The sequence below is a fragment of the Corvus kubaryi genome, unplaced genomic scaffold (assembly GCF_017639235.1).
Source record: "Corvus kubaryi isolate FWS band 111438036 unplaced genomic scaffold, C.kubaryi_AGA036_p1.0 37398, whole genome shotgun sequence".
In the NCBI taxonomy this organism is placed as follows: Eukaryota; Metazoa; Chordata; class Aves; order Passeriformes; family Corvidae; genus Corvus; species Corvus kubaryi.
In genome coordinates this window covers 45,989,241-46,013,154 of record NW_024581137.1, presented here as the reverse complement: position 1 = coordinate 46,013,154, position 23,914 = coordinate 45,989,241, and the positions used below count along the sequence as shown (strand labels likewise).

At 40.3% G+C, this 23,914-nt stretch overlaps 1 protein-coding gene across 5 annotated transcripts in view; it reads right to left on the bottom strand.

The window, feature by feature from the left end:
• CCNY (cyclin Y) overlaps positions 1-23,914 on the bottom strand; it is a 123,117-nt gene that overhangs the window by 34,191 nt on the left and 65,012 nt on the right. Inside the window, exons 2-4 of one of the 5 annotated variants that reach the window (XM_042042898.1) lie at positions 12,603-12,677; positions 8,066-8,077; positions 6,898-6,932 (exon numbers count right to left, since the gene is read on the bottom strand). In XM_042042898.1, the coding sequence (XP_041898832.1) occupies positions 6,898-6,932; positions 8,066-8,077; positions 12,603-12,677 (122 nt within the window). Of the gene's footprint in view, positions 1-6,897; positions 6,933-8,065; positions 8,078-12,598; positions 12,681-23,914 lie in introns of those variants that run through there. The other 4 variants (XM_042042899.1, XM_042042902.1, XM_042042900.1 and 1 more) reach the window with 4 other exon arrangements.

The following is a 23,914-nucleotide window of genomic DNA, read 5'->3' as shown; positions in this document are numbered from 1 at the left end:
CTGAACAAGCTCTTGAGATGAATTCTGGACCAGCTTTCTATCATTTGGTGATTTCTTTTGGTGGAGAGTATTTGTAACTCTTTACAAGCAGTTGCTATTTTTCTCATTTCAACCAAAGACATTCACTAAGAAATGCTGACATTATAAATCGCAATGAATATGAAATAGGTGTTTTGTGGAATTTCTTTTGTAACAGGAAAAGATGTAGAACAGAAAACTCTGCTTTTTAACTTGCTAAGTTTTTGAATGTGTTACAGAAAAAGCCCTGAGAGATCAAGGTTCAATGTATTTCCAATAATGCAGGCGTTCCTAGCTCTTGAGACTAGTATTTTTTCCCCTTGCACAGCTAGTACTAAGCAAATATCACTGCTTTATTTTTCTTCCAGCTTCATCCTGACACTTTCCAATTTTCCAAATCCTGTGTGTTTTAAGATGTTTGAAGAACAGGTTTTTACCTGAAGTTCACATAAAAACATATTATCAGAAATCTAATGGCCTCGTTTGCCGTCAAAATTACACAAACACAGCAGAACTGCTTCTAGGTACCTGCTTTGAAAGGAATTACAATGAATTCCTAACTTTTTACAATGAGATTATACTAAAGAGTTAGTTTATCTCAGGAAGCATCACTTAGAAATTACATCTAAATTTGTGGGGAAAGAGGAAATCTTGCTATTTCTTTTGTTAAAGTAGGCACTTCAGAGGGGTCTTCTGTAGTAACATCTAACAGAGGGGGCATACTGCCCAAAACCAACACTCAGAATTGACCAGAAGGGCCAGCTCTGGCCTCTTTAGCTGCACTAGTGTGGCTCTCCGCCCCGATAATCAGCAGGATTTGCTCCTTTGGGCACAACACTCCCCTAATGAAGCCATACAGCTTTTGTACCAGTGCTGGCCCTCAGCCAGTCAGCTTCCAGTTTGGCAAAGCAGCTACAGTCTTTTTCAGTGCTCTTTCACACTTGTCCATCAAAAGACAATTCGGAGCTTCTGTACTAAATAATGATAATAGTGTCTCTTCTTCCCATGAACCAGGTGTAAGTCAGTGCATGATTTTAAAAGGTACTATTAAATAATATTTTCCCCCATGGAAAAACTGAGGCTTGCTTGCAGCTGTCTGTGCAGACATGCCCATCAGCTTCCAGGCACTAGAGGCTGGCCAAGATGCTAAAAGGCAAAACTGGCATGTAAAAGTGCACATGAAGCCAAATTACAACAGCAAGCAAAACTACCAGGACTGCTTCTGACTTGGAAAAGGGAGGTTCCTCTCTTGAGGATCTTCTATTGCTTCAGGACATGAATTAGTTCTGACAACACAACTCACAGAAAAAACATGATTTTACAGGTCAACAAAGTGCTTCCAAAATCAAGCAAGCCATGCAACACAATTCCCTGCATGGCTCTGCAAATCTCTGCACTTACTTTCATCTTGCATAATGGGAATACAGAAAAATTGTCTACCTTTGGTGTAGATATATTTGCTGAAACAAAAGTAATAGGAAACTGTACTACTGAATGCTCATCTTCCTCTGCCAACAACTACAATTAAAAAAAAATCCAGTCCAACCACTCTTAAGTAATACCCCTTGTTCCTCATGATTCAACTTTGTCCTCAGTTAATTTCACCCATGTTTGATAATGTCCAAAACTAGTCTAGCTTAGACTAGATCTGCCCTTGCAATGCTTTTGCTCTTAAAGCTTGTCCTTACTCATGTCAACTATAGAAAATTACGTCAGCAAACCACTGAGCTCCTGAGGGGCTCAGCAACCATTGGTAAACTCCTCTGCAGCACATGCAGGCCCAATTTAACCACTGAAAAAGCACCCTGTTTTACAAACATGAAATATTAGATATTTCTTTGAAAGCTAAAATCAGCTCAAAGGCTTATATTTACCAAGCGTGAAATTGCTACTGTTGTGCAATTTCACCAGAGGGACTTTATTGCACTCCCAGCAAAGTTATTACATAGCCCCTTGTAAAAGAACTCTCCTGCATGTTCTCATTCTAACTCAAAAGTTAGCTTTTGTTTCTCCCCATAAAAAAGTTTATCACTTCATATAACTTAGTGCCTTGAGGCTGACAGGAGAGGTAAAATTCTTCACCCTAGAGGACAGGAGAAGAAACTAGGGACTGAAAGACTTTAGAGAAACACATTTCAATTAGTAAGTTTAGGTAAGCCATTAAAGAAAACCTGTTAATTTTAACTTACTAGATGCCTGGAAAGAATCTTAAACTGCATCTATTAGGAATGGCATCAGTGTAGGGAAACTGCTAACTGGACCAGGTGGCCTATAAAGGCCCCCTCTACACCTGCTTCTTTGTGAACTTGCAATGGAGAGGAGCAAAGACCATGTTAAGCAATCTCTAGGAGAACTTCAAGAACACCTGAGAAGCCTCTAATCTATTTTCCAGTTTATCTTGTTCTTCTCTTCGAGTGAGGAATGTCAATTAAAATATCTTAAGGAATTTGGACAGCAATTATAAGCCTTTACAATAGCCAGCCTCGGGCAGTCCCCTTGAAAACAACATTTCATATTTTATGTTGTGCTTTGCTTTCACAGATTAAACTTTTCATAGTCTGCTTTTCAGACTTTGTTCCCATTTCAGCATTTATCTTATTTACTCGTTAACCACTAGTTGAAAGTGTTTGATTATCAGTCACATGTCCAGTAGTTTTACAACAGGGAAGCAGAACAGCTTCTTCATTCATCTGACAAGAAAATTTGGGGCTTACATAGGAGTAAGTGCCATACATCATTCCAAGCATGCAAAAAGGCTCAAAGAAATTGCTCCTGACACACCTCGTATGGCAAAAGACCCCTCTGTTCCCTGCATGTCCCCAGTACTATGTCTGGGGTGGAGCTTGCCCTGATGCAAGTCACCAGGGTCACTTACAAGGACCAGGATTATGACATGAGTGTTGCCCAGTAACTTTTCCCCAGGATGATGAAAAATAATTCTGGTCTATATACAGATGTCAACTTTTCTACTTGGAATGACAAAAGCAGTATTAGTCTGCTGGAATTTGAACATCCAGTTGCCAGGTAGCAGAGAGTGGAAGTCATGACCAGATCCCTAAAAAAAGACACTGATGAAAGGATGCTGTTGCTACACAGCTGGCAGACAGTCTCCAGAATAAAAAATACATGAAAATGAGACATTACTTCCTTTTATTTTCTTTTCCTTTTCCTACCCTTTCTCTTCCTTCAGAAATATTCCAATATGCAAAAAATACCCCTGATTCTTAAGGGGTATTACATAAGCAGAGATTCATTTCAAGAATGTATCTTGCCTTGAAGAGATTACTTGGGCTAACAGAGCATTTTCTCCTTGTGTGAAAGGGAAAATTTCTAGAAAAACTTGAAGGAGAAAACAACCTTTTTTCTCCCCCCACCCTGCTCCTTTGCGCTACAAAAAACCCAGTAAAAAGAAATACCTACTGCAACAACAATAAAAGATTCACTCTTTCTCCACCACCTCCTCTAAAAACACAAAACGTGTCTGTCTTCCTGTTTGCTTTCCTTGTACAGGCAGAGATACTGATGCAATCTCTCTTCTCTGAGAAAGGGAACGCCTCTATCTCAGGCTGCATCTTCATCCCTCTCAGCAGCTTGACTAAGCAGATTAAAAAACATGTGCACACCAAGGCAGCATGAAAGTCATAACAAAAACCAGTGACTGCCAGTGCAACAGGAAAGGGAAGCAGAGTCTGCTGCAACTGCTTAGAAATTAAAACAGGCAGGAAGAAAGCAAACAGGTCAGGTACATTGTAGGTAGGGAACTTCCAGCACCATTCCCAACCTGTCATCTGTCTCCTTGGGCTCCGTGGGAAGACTGAGAGATGACAGCTCCTCCATAGCACTCTGTCACTCCCTCCTTTCATTCTTTCTCCACCCCAAAAAAAGAACAGCTGCTGGCTTCTTCCATCACACCTACTGACAAGGTGAATCTGAAACATGGCAACTGTCAGCCCTTAACAAAGTGTAACAAATCAAAGCAGGAACCCACTATTTGTGTTTGGGGATCAAAGGAAACTATTCAGCCAAATAAAATATTCTTCAAACAAAAGCAAGTGAGAAAGGAAAGGAACAGTGGTGTGGTCATGCTAAGAAAGTACCTTTTTAAATGAGGAACAGTCAATATTACTTTTTTTTATAAGTAATATTTCAAAACTGCATTTGTATAAACTACTATTCTCATCTGTTACTACACAGAATTTGGTAAGCAGTTAAAAAAAAAAGTACAACTTTTTTTGACACTTCTCTTTCTAACCAGCCCCCCCATATAACTTGGGAGAAATTCAACTCTGGCTGCAAAATAACCAGTTAAGCAGATACTACACAAAAAGATAAAAATATTTTGTTGCTCATCTTGGTTATTTATCACAAAAGGACCATAGGCATCAAGAACAACAACAAAAAGATGACATCATGGAAAAACCACAAAAGAAAAAAGCACTGCATTATGGTGAGGAGTTCTTTTAAAAGAAAGACAAAAGAACACTACAGAATTTATGTTCTCTGGCATGTTTCCTCCAGAGCAGACGTGGGGACCCAGCACTTCACATCAACAGAGGAACAGACGAGTAGCAATAGCTCCTGTTAGCACACACTGAGAAACAGTGGAAAAGAGCTGATTAGTCAATAGGGTATATCATAAACCCATGTAGCACGTAAATAAGACCCATCATTTGTCACATACAACTGTTAAATCTAAGTAATTCCTTAAATTTCTTCCAACAAGGTGGTCTAGGAAAACCATGATGGTTCCCTGCAGTCTGAAAACCTAAACACAGTTCCAGTTATAAGCCACAGCTACCCCTTCGAAAATGATCACCAGTTTGTGCACCAGCTTTAGCACACTGAAGATTTAGGAGGTGCTGAATGAATACTCACAGGTGTGCTGAAGAAACAAATTACCGGGACATGCCTGAAAATACAGTTTATCTATGAGTATTGTCTAAAAAAACTTAACTGACTTGTAAAGACAGAGAGAAAGCCATGGTAAGGACTCCAGCTTCATAAAGGTTCATTTTTAGCTTTGTAATTCAGAAGTACTTTATAAGTACAAAGAAGTCAGACTTAAGGTAGCAGTAAATCACTGAGGAAGTTTACAGTACTGCAACCTCAGCCAATACTTTGAATGGCACTTGGGGGGAAAAAACAAAACAGAAATTAAGAAGAGGTACAGCACTTAGCACATCAACTGCATATGCTGCTATACTGAGCTCCCAACAACACAACTCCTCAGTGCTATGATCACCCTTCCCTTTTCTGCAACATGTCCAGCCTAACCCAAGAACATTTTATACCAAGGTTTGCAATAGTGTGCTTCCAGCAGCATCCGAATAGTCATCTTTGTTAATCTGCTGGAGGAAACTCAGTCTGCCTAACCCAGAAAACAATTTTTACATATGAAATGGTTGGTACTGAGCACACATTATTAGATTTACAGGAACCCAGGGCACTGGCTTTCCAAGTAATTTTATAACAAGACAATTGCTCTGCAAACTACCCTCACATGCACTATAAACAATGGGAATGTTTTGCAGGGGAATAGAAGATGAGTGATCATTTCTTCTGTATCATACACTTTTTTTTTGTAGAAATAAATGTGCATTTTAATATCTACCAAGAATCAGTCCATACATTCTTTTCCACGGGCCTCGTTGTCTGACACATGTATTGCAAGAATCCCCACTGCAACAGATGAGGACCAAGAACATCTGCTAGCCTAGAGAGGGCAACTTTAAGGGCTTTGTAAGCCTCACACTATGTCGTGACTTCTCAGAATCTTAACTCTTGGGAAACTGAAAATCTCACCTTGCTTTGGAAGCCATTCAGTAGTTTCAGAAATACTCAACACCAACCAGTTCTATCAACAAATGAAGCAGTCCTGCCCTCTCACCCCACACAGCAGGTCATTCCTGCCCTTGTGGCTCCCTCCCTTTCTGCAGGTGTGAGCCCTGGACTGAATCACAATTAGGAGCCCCATTTTAGCTTTCAGCTGAATCCACCTGCATTTGTGCCCCAATCCAGTTTATCTGGAGCTAGACAAATGTTCACCCCAGCACAAAGAGATGAAGAGGGTATAAACCACATCTGTTTGTTTCAGCAGCTGTAGTGTCTTAAAAATGAAATGACAGCTTATATTTCCAGATAGAGAAAAACTTGAGAACTTCTCCCCATTCACCTTGAAGGCAAATAGTATTTGGTAGACAATTAGTTCTTTCCCTTTTCAATTTCACAGAGACATGACTCCAAATATTTCAGCACAAGGCTTCACATACTTGGAACCACACTGGTTCCAGGTGCTTCAGCAGTACAAACAATGCTAACTGAGGCAAAGAGCCTGGTCCTGTATCCAAAGCAGGCTACAGGGTATTTGCCCTCAGCTTCACTGAGAATTTGGTTCAAACAGAAGGGAACTGAACTGAAAAATGCCCAGGGTACATAAGCATATCAAACCTCCATCTTCACACTCAGCATGTACCACATGTGAATCCACAGTTACACTGCATCAACACTGGTCAGGCACTTCAGAACAACTGTGCACGTATCAAATGCTGTAGAGCTCCCTGCCAGTGCAAACTTGCATACAAATGTAATCTACAGTTTCAAGAGTTTCTGTAGTAATTTTAAAAATCATACCAGTGTGTGCAGCTCTTTTTCCCAGATACCAGTTGCCTACGTACACGGATTGTGAGCATGATACTGTCTTCAACAGATTCGTTCCACTAACTCAATAGTCAAGGCCTATACTTCAGGATCCTGATGCAGAACAGACATGTGGAGCATCAGCACCCTCTCAGCAATGTGGAAATCATGTGTGATAACTCTCATTTACTGTATAATATAGACAACAAGGAGAAAGCTGCATAGCGAGGCATTTTCACTTACGTGATTTATATAGAGACTCTTGCGTTTTTCTCTCACTGCAAAAACACAAAATATGATAGAAATATTACATGACTATTTTTCCCGATTAAGCTTCTTATATACCATTTATAATAAAAAGAACAGGAGACTATCTATGTGCAACATTATAATTCCTTTTGCACTAACCAAGTATATTTATATAGCGAACACAGAAGGAACATATATCTGTACGCATAAAGGCATTTATGCTCACTAGTGTGGTGATGGGCTAAAGTTCTCATCCATTTGGGTACTTCAGCAGGCACTGGTCTGCATGGGCAAGCTAATATGCAGTAAGCTGCAGTCCAAGGTAGCAGTGGCTTGGCCATTCTTCCCCAGTTCTCTGTGTGGGTACTCCTAAGCCACTGGTGCCTTCATGCAAGGTACCTTGCTGCAAAGTGGCCTACACTACTTTGCAGGTATGAAAGCACCTAAAGAGCTACACCACGGACTTAGCAAATTGTCATCATAGCTTACTGTGCACTAACTCCCACAGAGGAGCCTTGAAACCGTATGGATTACACCACTGCCTTCTATAAGGCACAAGCCTGAAACTATTACTTGTGTTGGATGTAACAATGAAAATGTATTTCTTTGGTGAGTATGGACCAGTCACCACAAGCACCACAATTAGCCAAAATAGTCAGAAAGTAAATAGCAACAACAAGGGAGATAGATGTATAAAGTCTTAATTATCAGGCAAATGCTTATTACAGCTGATTAAATATACTCTTATTTCATTTTTTTAAAGCACTTCCCCAATTAACTCACCCCATAGAGAGCCTGCGGAGCTCTGTTCCAGTGAAAATACCACAGCATTTAGGATACAAGTCTGGAGGCAACTAACACATAAATCAAACTGCAGGATTAAAATAATAATGGTTTCATGCTGTAGGTGATTAAATGCACTTTGGTGCACCATGATTTGAAAGCTATGGCAACCCAATGCACTTAGCAAACTAAGAGAGTTCACAATGGTGGGGTAGCCTGTTCATTCCCTGTTGGATGAGAAGCCATTATTTGTGATTTATTATAAGCAAGCAATCTCACATAAACAAGGCTGTATGTGTGAATACTGTGAAATAATTGTGTTTAATGCAGACATAAAATGAAAATTAAAAAATAAGAAAAAACTTTGAAAAATCCTTACATAATTTTCCTCCCAGGGAGCAGAAAGGAGAATCACACATGACAGATGTTAGCCATGTCACTTAGAATATGCTCAGATCCACAATTACGGACATTGTATAAGAAACAGAATTAAACAGGAACAGCAGAAAAATTCTGATGATCTAGTAAATTGTTAAACTGCTTGAAATCCTGCTAAAACACTGCACTACACTTAAGTTCCACACACTGCATTTAGCACCAGCAAAACACATAATATGTTTCTACAGAGAAACAACAAAATTATGGTAGATACTTCTGAGAACAGCCAAAGTATTTGTCTAGAATCACATATTGTAACGTACAGGCAATAAACAATCACGATAAGCTGTGTGCAAGCCTAATATAGTACATAACTCAAAGTTAACTCCTATTAACTGTCAAATTTTGAACACAGTTAAGTATTTTATATAATTACATTTATATAATTATATAAAATATAAGTATATAATTGTTTAATCACAATTATACCGCATTCGAAGTTCTTCAAATCCTACAAAGACAGCCTGCACATATACTCCAAATTCCATTTTAATGACCTTTATTCCCCTTAGTTTTTTTCTTCTGTATTTTCCCTTGTATCCTTTATTCAATTCCCCATGAAGGTACAACCCTCTATTTCCCAAAGTACAAATATTACTCACAGCTCAATCCCATTTGCTATTTCCAGTCTCCAGAAGAATATGTTAACGTATTTATACACCCCTCCCTTTTGCCTGCTCCAAGCACTTCTTGTGCACAGCTTTGCAAGCACCAGGCTGACCTCCTTTCCCTATCTCTCCATATAACAGAAATTCATTTAGCCTGGACTCTCAGGTAAGACACTACAGGAAGGCAGCCGCTTCTTTCTGTGCTTCTGGCTCCTGCCATAGTGTAAGGCTCAACTCTCTCCAAAACACATGCCAGTGGAGAATTGGGCAGAGCAGAAACCCACTCTGTCACAACCACTCTCTTTTGTAATCACAACCCCCCCTTTAAACAAGGGGAAGCCAATTATTGCACAAGGCAAAATGACTGTAAAGAGGTAATTCCATCACTTGGCTTCAGTCAGTTTAAAAATGCTTTGCTGCTCATATGGTCTGCAGCAGGCCAGACCATCATGTTAGAATTAACTAGCATTTTGCAGCATAAACTCCTAACTGCAACTCCAGGATTTTGGGTTTCAGGCATGAGGTTTTGATGACGTGAAGCTGAACAGATTTGGAGTAAGTTTAAACAATTAAACTTCTACTTTTTTTAAACAATTTAAAACTTCAAAGTTGTAATGGAACTCTTCACATGGAGCCTGAGATGCGCCAAATTGTCTTAGTTTTCCTCATTCTAAGGCCAACGACCTGTTCCTATTGCTGCAGGCACTTTCGACTGTTATTACTGAGCTTCTGCAATAGGAGGAAAGTATCCTGAAATTAAAAGAGACTGAGGAAATACACACACCCAGAGGCACCTGTGTGTATATGTACATATATATGTATTTTTCATTGAGCTGTAATAAAAACTTTCACTGTGCAGTTTCTATAGACTTATTTTCATGTTAGCCATATCAGGATTGAAGACAAAATCCTTGAGGATTACAACTATAAGAACATCTTGCGTTTTGGAAGTTGGAGTTACCAGCCACTATTGGCAACTCATCTATTTTTCTTTTAGCTGAGAAGACTGGTCCTAGCTAACATTTAAGAGTAAAACCAGCTTACTCCACTTCTATACACATATATAAACACAATTTCAAAATCTTATTTGTCTGAAGCTCATTGTTGCACTGATACTGCAAAATTTAGCCCATACATTGAATGTGTAAAGCCAAATCTAAGTTAGGAGAGAGGCACAGCTGGAAAGCACCAACAGGAAACACCATTACCAGCACCCTGGAGGAGCAAACATTGCCTTCTTGCTACCATAAAGGAAAGGCAGTTACATTGTTGGGAGTGCTGTTCGGAAACCCTGGGTTAATCACGGCCACACACTAAATAGCACATGGGTTTCCAATCACCCACAGCTCACTGGCCAAGCTCACCAAATGAGGGAGATCTTGCATAAAGCACTCACAGAAGTTAAAAACGTAACAGGTAATACTCTGTACTAGCTCCCTAAATAGGAAGAATTCCACACAACCTAGAAAATTCCCAAAAGAGATGGAAACATTTAGAAAAGCTCCTACAGTTAGGAATCAAATTAATATTTATTGTGACTTTAACTTTTCTACAGATTTATTGAATGTTCAGGTAATTAAGGATTCATTCAGACTACTGATGAATTACATGCTTAGCATGGCATCCAGGCTTCACAGAACAAAGACAATTAAAGACCACATAATAAACGGAGATGCCTCATCCTGTCTCATTGTATTTGTTGCTCTCTGCTCACTAAGAAGGTCAAGCACAGCTCCTATGCCAGGAGAATACTATAAGACTATCAGTGAGGCTCAAAGAGCACAGGGTTACTAGAAAGCCAAAGATGGAACTGCCCGAAGGTAACACTGCCAAGTCACTCTAGCACCTAGTGATGGACTTGGCCACTTCCCACTGTAAAACCATGAGATGTATGCTCACAGCCAGAGCCAGATCCTGGATGAAACCCTGAATCCTGATGCCACTGGACTTTCTGTGTATTGTGTAATGTGTATTTTCAATGTCCACAGGTCTTATCTACAGAAGTATTCTCACTTACAGTCAACAGGAAGGTTTACCAGCCCAATACTATTAAAGTAATGGAGCAATTATTTGCCCAAGTTAGGTGTTTTCAAAATAGCCAGCTCAGCTCTCCTCTTCTACATCATCTGAAGAAGTCTTGAGGGTCCCCTAGATTCCACAGCAACCTGTCAGATTACAACCCTACATGCCCTAAAAAATCCCTCTATTTTCCCTTTAACAAGCACTTTATAGCGTTTTGGTTAGGCAACATCCTTGAACAGTGTGGTAACTCCTACAGCTCACTTGGTTCAACAAGGGGCCCAAAGTACAGCCAAGCAAAACGCTTAGTACTGGGAGCTGTCCCACCAGAACATGATGGCTCTTGGCAATAGATCAGTAGATAAATGTTTGCAGAATCTTTTTATTTTTGTACAAACAAAATAGCCTTTGTATTTTTTCGAGTGTACCAAGGACAGCTGAACAGATCTTACACTCCCATTGGTAACATTTCTATAATGTTTCACTAAATCCATTGTTCTTACCCAAAAATATGTTCTTCACATTACTTAAACTAGAACAAAGCTTCATAGATCAACTCTAGCATGGGTATAAACATTTTTATAAAATGCTTAAAATTAACTCCATACTGCAATAAATTAACTGATATTATTACAAGTAAGAATAATCATCCGGTCTGGTCAAAATTTTAGTTGTTGGACTTGGGTCTATTTTGTCCTTTCTTTCAACAGGCTGTAACAAGAAACAAGTAGCATCCATATGGGATTAGACAGTTTCAACACACTGCAAAACCATTATAAAATAGACATCAATCTTTACAATACAACTATGGAAATATTATCATATTCATTTTACAGACTACCAAACCAGGTTAGTATGGTAAATCACATCCAAACCCATGTAATGAGGCATTGACAGAACCAGGGCTGAATTCAGAAGGACAATCTCAAGGTCAAAGGAGGTACTCACATAAGCAACTCTTCAATTAGGGCCTAAATGTATATCCTCTTTGTTCTAGTCATGCTCAAAAACTAGCAAAAAATACACAGTAAGTGAAAACTACATTATTTTTCAAGTGATGTGTTTGACACTGCAATTTACTATGTAAATCAAAAGCAGCATTTATAGGCAGCAGAAAGGAGGACAAAGAATTCATATTGAACAGTCAGAATTACAATGCAGGAACTGCTTTGAAGGTCCTGCTAGAAAATAATGTGTTTTGCATCCATTATTCATTTATTTCTAAACCAACATGTCATACATGTCCAACAGGGAACAAAAGAGCCACAGTAAATGGCTTCTATTCTACTAACTCTGTCAGGAGACTTGTTTAACCAGTGTTAATTTTAGAGATCATTTTGTCTATGTATAAAGAAAACCAACGTAACTCCAGACAAACATGATTATATCAAATCCATAACGAGAGGAGAAGAGGAGAGAATGTTTGGGTAGGATGGGAGTTATTTTGTTAAGAAAATCTAGTACTGAACTCATTTACAGTATCATCTATATCAGAAAAACCCTGGAAATGTCTTCTTAGCTAATATAAACTGGCATTTTCTAAAAGAATACTTTCTACACATCTTTCAGAAGCCTAATGATCAGAGTTTAAAAAAATTAAGAAACAATTAGACAAAAAATTATGGATTTAGAAAAAAATATTTAAAAAATATTATTATATTAAGCTTCATCCATATTTGTACTACTGGTCATACAAGACAATTAGCTAAAGATGTGACTATTTAAAACTCTAACATGATGCCTCTAAATGCCTCTTTTTGGGGAAGAGGGGGAAATTACATATTAAAGGACTATCACATGCATTCAACAAAGGGTTTAGAGATAACTACTGTAATAAATTCAGTAACCTACCATCTGTTTGTGATTTACTGAGAAATATCGTACTGGCCCGTGGATGATCTGATGGGTTGAATTCCATGTTCAAATCTGGAAAGAAAGAACAGCACAAAAAATATTTATGATTATTCAATGGCAGACACAGATTTTCTCATTCTTTTTAATAACACCAAGTTTACATACTTAAGCAGCTACTGTAAAACAAAATCCATCTTGAGGCTCACTTTTTTATCCTTCCTTGCACAAGTGGTTCTTTTTGGCATGCAAATCATTTGCATCAACACAGCTTTGGGATTAGACTTCAGTTCTAAGGGCTGCTTTTGGATTAAAACAGATAAAGCAGCTTGAGAAGTTGGTACACAAGAAGTCAGGAATTTCCCATTTACCATCACTTTCTTCCCACCATGCCCCAAAGCCACAGCTTGGCACAGGAACACAGCTTGTTATATGTAATTATTGAATAATTAAGTATTACAAACAAATACACAACCCTCTACAGATAGACAGGTTTCCAAGATTAGGCATGATTTTAAAAAAAGTAGTTATTGCAACTGAATGTAAACAAGTAAAATCTAGGCTAGAGTGTTTTATACGGTCAAGATAAAAAAAACTTGGAACCTTCACAGATTAACATTCTCTTTGCTGTGACAACTCGAAAAAAAGAAGCAAAAAAACCCCACAACTAAAAAAAAAAACCAAAAAACCACCAAACCAGTCCTAAAAGATATTCACCAGTTACAAATTCAAATTGATCATACATCATACAAACTTCTATGAATTTATTTGTTCCCAAATTCCATTCCACTACAATCTGCTAAAGCTTACATGCCTGTATCCACTGGAAAACATGCTACTAAAATAGTACATCATTTTTTAGCATTTCCTTGCTCTCCAAGTGTGGCTTTCTGAACCTTAGTTCTCTTACATTCTCTCTATCTCCAAATGCACACTCCCTTGCATTTGATGCAGGCATTTATGTGAGGCTGCATATGAGCACTGATATGTTTATCTTCTGTGATTATCCCAGCCTTTCTAAAATTCTCTTATTCCCCTTTCACATCCTTGTGAAAGCTCAGTAAAACTGGAAATTAAGCCCAAGGTCTTAGGAAAAGAAAACAAAGCCTTTTTGTCCCAGGGTCAAGTTCTTCTGCCTACAGCTTTGCCTGTTCCTTCAGCATCCATGCCCATACTCTGCTGTCCTTTCCCTTTTATTTAATAATTTACTAGGTCTTCCACTTCCCTGTGTTTTATTCCTCGCAACACACCTCTTTACAAATGTACTTCCTATTTGTATTTTGCCCTTTTATGCTCTCTTGCATTCTTTTTCACCTCCCTGCATTCTGTAGTCCATGACAAGAGCAGCCTGACATGCTGCTGGAAACCTGGGCACAACTTCTGGAAAAAACTTAATCTTCTCTCTACAAGAAAGAACCCAGAAATGCAGAGGTGCAACTCCTCAGTTGCAAATGGTCTTATTATTATCCTTATCATCAATGCCACAAAGGACAGTGAATCTAGGGATTTCAAGGGAAAACTATTTTGATCCTCCCAGAAATCACAGACAAGTTCAGAGCTAGGACTTCTGACTTCAAAGGCCTATAAACTAGAATGTTTTCATGTTCCTTTATGCATCTTATTTAGACATACAGAAGAAAAAAATAATCACCCATTGAGACAGTGCTGGTAAAGACTGTTTTCGATTTCAGGATGGCTTTTCTATTAAGCCAAATTCAAGCTCTTCGTTATGTGAAGAGTAATCAGCACTTAAAAATGCAAAATACATTATCTATTATCCACCTCTTTTGTCTTTTATCACATAGCACAATACATCACCAGAAAAAACAGAGGTGCTTTTTCTTTTTTAAACCACTACAGGTATTTTTTCTGCAAATACTTTAAAGTACAGCAGTACAAATTCAGTCAATAAAATAGGATCACAAATATGAAACTGAATCCAGCTTGCAAAATACAGTAAACCAGAAGAGCACTTCTTTCTTTTCTAGAAAATTATCTGCTTGAGGAATAATAACAACCTGGTACAGGTTCACAGTTTGTTTGCAGGGCTGAAAAGAAAGGAAAACCAACTACCAAAACATCTTAGTCAAGTCGCATCTCCCGAAGATTCCTGTGCTGCAAGGTGCTATTTTCCAAAAGCAGTAAACCAACAGAGGACTTAAAAGTCTTTCTGAAAAATATCATGAACTACCAAAAAGCACTGCCTCTAAGATAAACTGTTATTCTTCTGACAGGAGCTGAAAGAAGGCCAGCAAAACCCCATCTCAGCAGCTGCAGAAGACAGTCCAGGGATTTTTAATTATCTTGGCAGAGCCAGCAGCCTACAGCCAGGGAGCAACTGCGGCTCCTTCCCACCACTGAACCCTACAGAGCAGCACACGTCCTCCTCTCTCCACATCCCTTCTCTCACATCCTCCCCAGCAACAGGAACGACCAAACACATCCATCTGTCTTTCTCAAACTGCCTGCACAAAACTCAGAGGAGGAGAACATGGGTATGGGGAAAGGTAAAGGCTGTTTTACCCGGCACATGGTGGCCAGAAGGGGACAGGTGCTGCTGAGAGGGGCTGGCTCCCCCTGCCCCTCTGAGGAACAGCACAGGTCTTACAGGCAGAAGCAAGCACTGTGTGGTGTGCACCTGCAACTCAGCCACTCCCAGCTCGTCCAGGGAAAAGTGTTAGCAAATCCAAGCAATCCCACAGGCCACTTGTGGCACCGCATTACTCCAGGCCACCACTGCTGGCACACTGGAATATTAGAATGCATGAAGTTTCACAACATGTAAGATTTTAGTCTCTGGTGGTTCTTAGATGTCTTAATTCATCATACAACTTAAAAACAAATGTCTTTTTGAATATGGCAACAGATTTGTCACTAGAAACTGTTGGGGTCCCTCCCCTGCTGTGTAGCCCTGGGAGAGGGGCCCTGAGGGCACACACACGGGGTTTCCCTGCCCCTGCTCAGCCTCGTTCCCATTGGTTGGTTTGTGTTCCCTGCGCGGGCAGAAGGACCCTTGGGCCCGTGACTGGAACAGTTCCTCGGCAGAGCCCCGGCCATGCAGCTGGAGAAATAAACATCTCTGAAACAGCTAGCAAGAATCTGTCTGTCCATATATATTTCCTTTCCACGGGACTCCTGGTTTGATATATGTGTGTTGCAGGATCCCCACTGTAACATAATGGTGGAGAATTGTGAGCAGAACGATCCCCGATCCCTAAGCAACTGATTTGTGTGAGTAAACCCTGGAAACTTTGGATTCCTCTTCTTGGTTTTGCTTTGCTCTTCCATATCTAAACTATGGAGGAACCGTGGAAAGACTCTTGGCTCTCAGAGCTGCATATGAACATTTATCTTAAACTTAAAATGATTCTTGAACAACGATTTGTAAATTTTAGCTTGATTCAAGCTCAAAAAGAACTGAAACACTTCCTGGCATGGTTGTTTAAGAACTTTTTCTATGTTTCTTGGGATTTAATTCTTACCAAGGGCTTTTGGAAAACCGTTTGGACACAGTTAATACTGGAGTCAAAATATATGCTGATGGAAGAATATTTTCGTGAATATTATTTAGTTACCGAGACTGTTGAGCAATGTCAGCTGTGTCCTGGCGAAGGGAAGCCTGGCGCAGGGACCGTGAGGCCCAGGCCACGTGCACCGAGCGCTCTGCGAGCAGCAGTGAGGCAGCTCCCGCGCGCGGGCGGAGCCACACGAGCCGCAGTGACGGTGGCGGAGCGAGGCGCGGCAGGAGCGGCAGGACCCGGCAGTGCCCGCCTGGCCCCGCACAGCGCGTGGTGGAGCGAGCCCCGGGAACGCCCAACCGAGAGGGGCGGCGCGCGGGCGGTGGCTGGCGGCGGTGGAGCGGAGCCGCGCCCGGCCGAGACGCGTGCTGGAGCAGGGCGCGGGGGGGTCGTCGCTCGGGGGCCCGGCCGAGATGTGGGTGCAGCACCCGGCAGCGGCAGCGAAGCTGCGACCAGAGGAGGCGACGCGCGGAGAACTGAGCGGCCCGGCCCGGCCCGGCCCGCGCAGCCCCGAACGTGACCCCGGGAAGAGCGCGCAGGCACCAGCAGCCCCGACAATTCCAACACGGGAGCGACCGAAGGAGAGAGCAAAGACGCAGCGAGACAGAAAACAGCAGCCACTCGGAACATAGTAACTAAGACCTTAGGGATAGTAAAATGGTATAATGTTAAGCAAAACTATGGTTTTATAACAAGGTGTGACAACCAGCAAGACATATTCGTGCATAGGACTGCTATTAAAAAGAATAACCCTGAAAAATGCATCCCAAGCTTGGAAGATGGAGAGGTAGTGGAATTCAAAATTATACGAGGTAGAAAAGGGTTACAAGCATCGCAGGTCACTGGGCCTGATGGTGTTTCTGTGAAAGGCAGTATATATGCAAAAAATCGTAGTCATGTTAGACAATATCTCCCTTGTAAACCCCCCCTACAGTCTCCCTTTCCTAATCCCACCTTTCCCTTTTACCCTATGTCCTATTACCCCCAGTGTATTCCCAATCCGTTTTTTCACCCATGGTTTCCCTCACAAAACCATGCTTTTGCCAATTGTTTCCCCAAAAATCCCTTTCCAATGCCGAGTGGGGGATGAAAAGGGGGAGGGAAGAAGTTAAACCCTCTCCTGCCTCAGTTTCCCCACAAAGCATGCTCAGAGAGTTCTGTCTTCCTTCTGTCAGCCCTAAGATGTTCCACAGAATCTGTTTGGACATTTAAAGACTCAGGAGGGTGGCTTGTTTTGTCTTGAAACTGTTCTTGTTATGTTTATCCAGTTGTTTTCATTCTCCCTTTATTAAAATAAAACGGGTGAGGTGTTGGGGTCCCTCCCCCGCCGTGCAGCCCTGGGAGAGGGGCCCTGAGGGCACAGACACGGGGCTTCCCTGTCCCTGCTCAGCCTCGTTCCCATTGGTTGGTTTGTGTTCCCTGCGCGGGCAGAAGGACCCTTGGTCCCGTGACTGGAACAGTTCCTGGGCAGAGCTCCGGCCATGCAGCTGGAGAAATAAACATCTCTCTGAAACATCTAGCAAGAATCTGTCTGTCCGTATATATTTCCTTTCCACGGGACTCCTGGTTTGATATATGTGTGTTGCAGGATCCCCACTGCAACAAGAAACCCCATTACAGAAGAAAGAAATCAAATTATATACCAGTATCTGAAGCTAGTAACTCACCACCAAAGGGCATTATCCATAAAAAGGTTAATTCCATCCTAAAGAAAATAGTACATTCATACTGCTTTTGTGTTATTAACAGTTCTTCCTAGTATTTGAAAAGTACCATGAAAACCCGCAATAATACTAGCAAAAGGTTTACCCATTTTGTAATGAAAGAGTCAAAGATAAAAGGAGATTTAAACTCACACAAGCAATAGTCCATTATTCAAAAGAGAGGAAAATGTGAGCCAGAATTTTAAGTCTTGAAATCTGCACAAAAATGTTCTCCATTGCTAACAGTCTGCTCTGCAACACATCACAGCCTTCAAATGAAAGGCTAACAGTGGGCACTTCTTCCAACAGTTACCCAGCATTCCAAAATCAGCTTTTAAGAAAAAGCCATGGTCTCATAGATAGTCCAAAGCAGAAATCTTTCACTGTATCTTTCTTTCCAGTTAAACAGAATTGGAATTTTTCTATATCTTTTCCTAGTTCAAAAATCAAGTTTGTTAGGTTTTGGGTTTTTTTTAATATTGAAGGACTGTTAAGTTATTCAAAATTTAACCCACATCCTGTAAACACCTGAACAGTCTGATACTCCATGAAAATTTCAGGGCTTTTGTCTTCTAAGGATTAGGAACCAAAGGTTTGTGTCTATAAATACATGTACATATGCACATATCCATATCTATAGATTGACTGATAGTTGCATATTTAAATGAAACATAATTTTTGGTTAGTCAAGGCAAAGTCAGACTCGCATACACTTCAAATAAGAGATCATGTGTCTAACAGAATTCACACAATTTTGGAGGATTTGGACAAGAAGTTACAAATGCATGCAAATATACTTAAGATTGCATTCTCTTATTTGCTTCACAGCAGCCAAATTAAAAGTTATTATAATGGCCATTTTGATGCATCACATCAAAATAAAATGGCTCTCTGAGGGAAAAAAAAAAAGAGTAGATTTTGCATATAACTTAATTTGGTACATAACTGTGCTGCAGTTCAAGGCAACCGCCAGAAGACCCCAATAAGATTCACCCCACACACTGTGAGAAACTTAATTCCTAAAGCTACAGCAGCTCCATTCAAATATGGCCATAAAAAGAAGTGAACTGTAAAAGTTTGGCTTCGGACTTGGGCTAAAGCCCAGGCAAGATTTTAAATCTCAAAACAAGATCTTAAAAAGCATTAGTGAGACCAAAAAAAACTGGACACAGCCTCAGTTTGCACTTTTTAAAGAGCAAAAAGAGTAAGAAGAAAGTTTAGATGAGTGTAGACTCAGACTGCTGAAAATGCTTTCAAATGAGTCTTGAGTTGAAACTTTAGCTGAAGAAAAAGGAAAACTAGGAGGTGTCTGCAGTTCACATATAACTTCGTAAGTACTGAAACCTCTCTCTAACCTAGCACACAATATAACAAAAACAGTGGAAACTGAAAGCAGAAAGAAAGATCTTAATTATGACCTTGGATGCTAAGAGGGAATACAATTAGGCAGTGAAGCTCCACACCCAAGGAACATGCACTCAAGTGATCTTGATGTTTTCCCTTTTGAGAAGATTGCTTCAGACAAACATCTTTGGGCTTTAGTCCAGCATGAGTATTTCGGCTCAATTTAAGAATCACTTAGGCAAGTTACTTGCTTATGATTCATATGCAGGTCAGATCAGATGATCCCAAGGGCCTCAAGCCTAAGTTCTATAAAATCTTCAGAAATAGCAATATTTAAATTATTAAGCACAAAAGTTCAGGAAACCCCAGTGGCACATCTGTAAGTTTTCTAAAACTGCACCAACTCTGCTGCAGTTCTTCAGAAAGAGGTATATTTTCAAACTTGTGGTTAGAGTACATTATGCAAGATAAAAACAGTAAAGGATGAGACTAAATCTTCTGTGGCAAAACTTTAACAAAAAACCCAACTGCTGCTTCAATTCATGAGTCTTACTGTGATAGGAGAGGGCACAAGAAGAGAATGACGGATGGGTGCTGCAGCAACTAACTTCTGAGCACATCAAAGCTTCTGCGTGACACAAACAGGAAAAACCAACACAGTCGCTGCTTTTCTAACAGTGCACATGGGATGCAGCACAGGGAGCAGGCCTGAAAATGTGTTTACTCTGTTAGAAAAATAAGATGTTATTTCCTTCCTTTTGAACAACGAAAGTCAGGTAAGTTTGCACCACCAAAGCTCTGATGCTGATTTGATAACAGAATCAAGTCTAAACTGAGTAAACCACTGGTATTAGTCTTACTCAATTCTGAAATAACCTGGTGAAATTCTTTCCTTCCTTCCCCTTTGCCTCTGGGACCACAGGCTATCACTGCCACTGCACACCCCCCATTATCATTAAGGAAAGTGGTAATGTCCCATACTAATGATTTATCATATACCTAAAAATGAAATTAATCCATGTTTCTTCATCCTGTAAGATGAATAATTTTTAAAAATTATTTAAAGGGACTTCAGGTAAGAACAGACCTGTCCAGGGCTTGCTGCAGAGGAAACTGAGCTTACCAGGCACTACACAAGTTACTTTACTTCTTTGCCATCCTTTCTCCACCCACAGCCTGACACTACAGAGTGACTGCCTGTAGTGGGTGGAAAACAACAAAAAACACCAGAAAGGTTCTTATCAAGCAATTACACAAATGCAAGCCATGAGTAATATCTAAGCCCTACACGCTTCCAGGAAGCATGTCAAAGCGGAAGAGAAAACAATCACCACAGGAGCAAAGGGAAGCACAGGTGACCTGAGCTAAGGGGACAGCTTCCATGGAGATGTCAAAGGCAGGGCTTTCCACGGGCCCTGATGCAGGTGGGAACCAGCACAGCTGTGACTCCCCAGCCCAGGCCACCTGCGTGCACCAGCAGCACCTGAGGTGTAATTTGTCCAGCTGGCAGAAACTGTGAAGTTGTTGCTCCTGCTCTCATTGTACCAGCCCACAGGAATGGGCTGATGTCATCTGTGGGAAGAGAAACAGAAACAGTATTCTCCAGGCACAGACACGGAGACAAGCTTCCCCAACACTGAACCCAGAAAAAACTGCTGAAATAAATTCCAAAAGTCTCATTACACCTTATGCCTTTCTGCTTCTTTCTTACTCTGGTGGGCTGCTCCCCTCTATTAACAGCAATTAGCCACGTGTACAGTAATGAAAATACTGCCTTAAACATTATTATGTTACTAGCATTTCCTGAGGAGTTGGTAAGAGTTAAAAGGACACCTCAGCTAAGAGTATCTCCCTCATCTGTCTCTAGTCAAACGAAGCTAAAAACAAAGACTAAAATAGAACAGAGAGCAAAGAAACAAGATTGAAAAAGACTATTTCTCACCATTATTACCCATTTTCTTAGATTTTATTTTGAAGCACCATAATTTATGCAAAAAAGGCATGATACAACTTTACATTTGGAAAGCCCTATGACTACATCTAGCAGTAAAGTTTCCATTTGAGATTTCTGTACATCAGTGTCTCCAAAACGTGGGATGCACCAAATACTGAGATTAAAATAAATAAAGCACTGAGGTGCTTTCTGTTCAGAGGTTTTCAAAACTTTCAAACCAAAATAAGACTGAATTGCACATGCTGATTTCACTGGCTAGTAACAGTAACTGCACCTGCTTTTACACTAAAACTTCCAAGATGTGAGATGCATTACTAGAAGTTCCAGCTCATGTCATTCAAACACCACAGAATCACAGCATGAAGATTTACCTGTATCAGACCACAAGATCTAGCTGTAACTCTTTGCAGTACTTCATGTCTAATCTAAGCAGCAACTAACCTACCACAAATAAAATGCCTCTCGGCTGCATGCAGTATTCTTGCAAGAACAAATGTTTGTGATCGTGTTCCAGTACACTTTAACATGGATTATTAAAAGAAAAGAAAGCTGGAAATTGGAAGGCTTTCAAGAGTCAATTGGCTGGAAGGGTAAACTCCTTCAGGTTTGGCTAGGTTGCTGGAAAAACTTGGATGTGATCTTTGCTACCCTGGAGCTATAGTATTCTCTGCCTACCATTCCAAGCAAACAACAGGCACGACATTTCTCAGCAAGTTCCAATTACATAGTGACTCTGTTCCAGGCTCTGCTCTGATCTTGGTTTTTGAGTGAGGCAGAGATAGCTCATCAATAAAAAAAACCCTCTGTGGCACTGTACAGTTATGCCTGACCAGTCAGCCAAGTTACAGCCCAGAGCAGTTCTTATGGGCACAGCTATATTTATTTTCTCTTCTAGAAGCAAATCACAGATATGACTTTCCACACGATGAACAAGGTTTGTATCCAGGATTTTTAGTTTTGTATCACTTTTCAGGATTTGCTTTCCCTTATACAGCAATCTCTCCCAACTAACTAGACACATTTCAAGAGCAAATTAAATGATCTGACATTACATGATACATAAGTCTCTTGTTTAATGTCTCCTTACATTTAGAACATGAAAGACATTAATAAATCATTTCCCTCTCAAGTTCATCTCATGGCAGTTTTTCAGACATTCCACTTACTAGTTTTCGCTTTAACTGTAACCAAAATTAATTTTAAGAGTTTTATTGATGTATAAGACAGAAGACAAGAAAAAAAATTATTCATGCAAGCACTTATCCATTCCCTTCCCCACAGGAAAATAAAGAGGAAAAGACTATTTCTCCCCATTACATGCGGAATTCAGCATGGACTGAAGAGAGCAACAATTCTGTGCTGTTATTAAATCAGGAGCATTCCCCTCATTTAAATACAACTGTCCACTGTAAAAAGTTCCTAACAGAACATATAAGACTGTGCATACATGTATTTCCATCGTACTCAAATACTGCTCCTCTGGCTTTTGAGTACAACATAGAATCATCGAATGATAGAATTATTTAAGTTGGAAAAGACCTCTGAGATTATTGAGTCCAACCATTAACCTAGCACTGCCAAGTCCACCACTAGGATGGTCCAACCATGTCCCTAAGTGTCACATCTACAGTCTTTAAGATACCTCCAGGGACAGTATTGTCACTGACAGGCTACACAGTTCAATGAAGCCTACAAAGACAATGCTTCAAAAACAGCAGCATGACCTTCAGGCAACCTAAGTTCCATAGCAAACACCCAAGAGAAACGTCGAAATAAAAACACTTCTTGAATGCTAATGTCTTAAGATGGAGACATTAAATACTGTTCCTGGTAGAAATTAAAACCATGAAGAAAATCTAAGTAAAAGTACTCTGAGATTAATACTAATGTGAATACAAATACCAGATGGAAGAATATATGCGCCTGCTTTTTAACATTTCTAAATACGCTTTTAAATTTCAAATTTTTAAAGTCTTCCAGCCTGTTCTAATACCCTAGCAGAAAATTTGATCAAGATCAATTTAGACTGGGCAACTGTAGAAATCAGAGACGAAAAGGCAAAAGAGAAATTTAACTGCACTACTCACTACTTTTTTTCTTATTACTGTACCGAAGAACTGGTAGCCAAAACAGACTTACTTAAAAAACACTGAAATTTATTCATTTATTTTAAAGAGAAAGCTATACGAATAATGGAATGTTTGAGCAGGCTTAGATAACCAAGAATTGAAAGGAAAAAAAATGTTCAAAATTTTCAAGTTTTTCCTTTTGCTCTGTTCCAAGTCTTTGGAACATGTTTCAAGGTGTGCACAGAGCAGAAATTGAAGACTTTTCCCATTCAGGGTAATTTCCTTCTAGGACCTACACATGAAGATAACTGAGGACATAATGCAAGCTGGAGTCAGGCTAACATGTTGACCTTTTACTTCATGTCTATAGCTCAAAAGAGTAACTTAACTGTTACTTCCCAAGGAAGTTGTGGATGCCCAACCCTGGCAGCGTTCAAGGCCAGGTCGGATAAGGGCTTGAGCAACCTGGTCTAGTGGAAGGTGTCCCTGTCCATAGCAGGGCATTGGGACTGGATGATCTTTAAGGTCTCTTCCAACTCTCAACATTCTGTGATTCCACAGTGACTCCACCACTTCCCTGGGCAGCCTGTTCCAACAACAACCCTCTCAGAGAAGAACTGTTTCCTAGCATCCAATCTAAACCTCCCCTGGCACAACTTGAGGCCATTCCCTCTTGTCCTATCACTGGTCACCTCGGAGAAGAGGCTGATCCCCACCTGGTTAC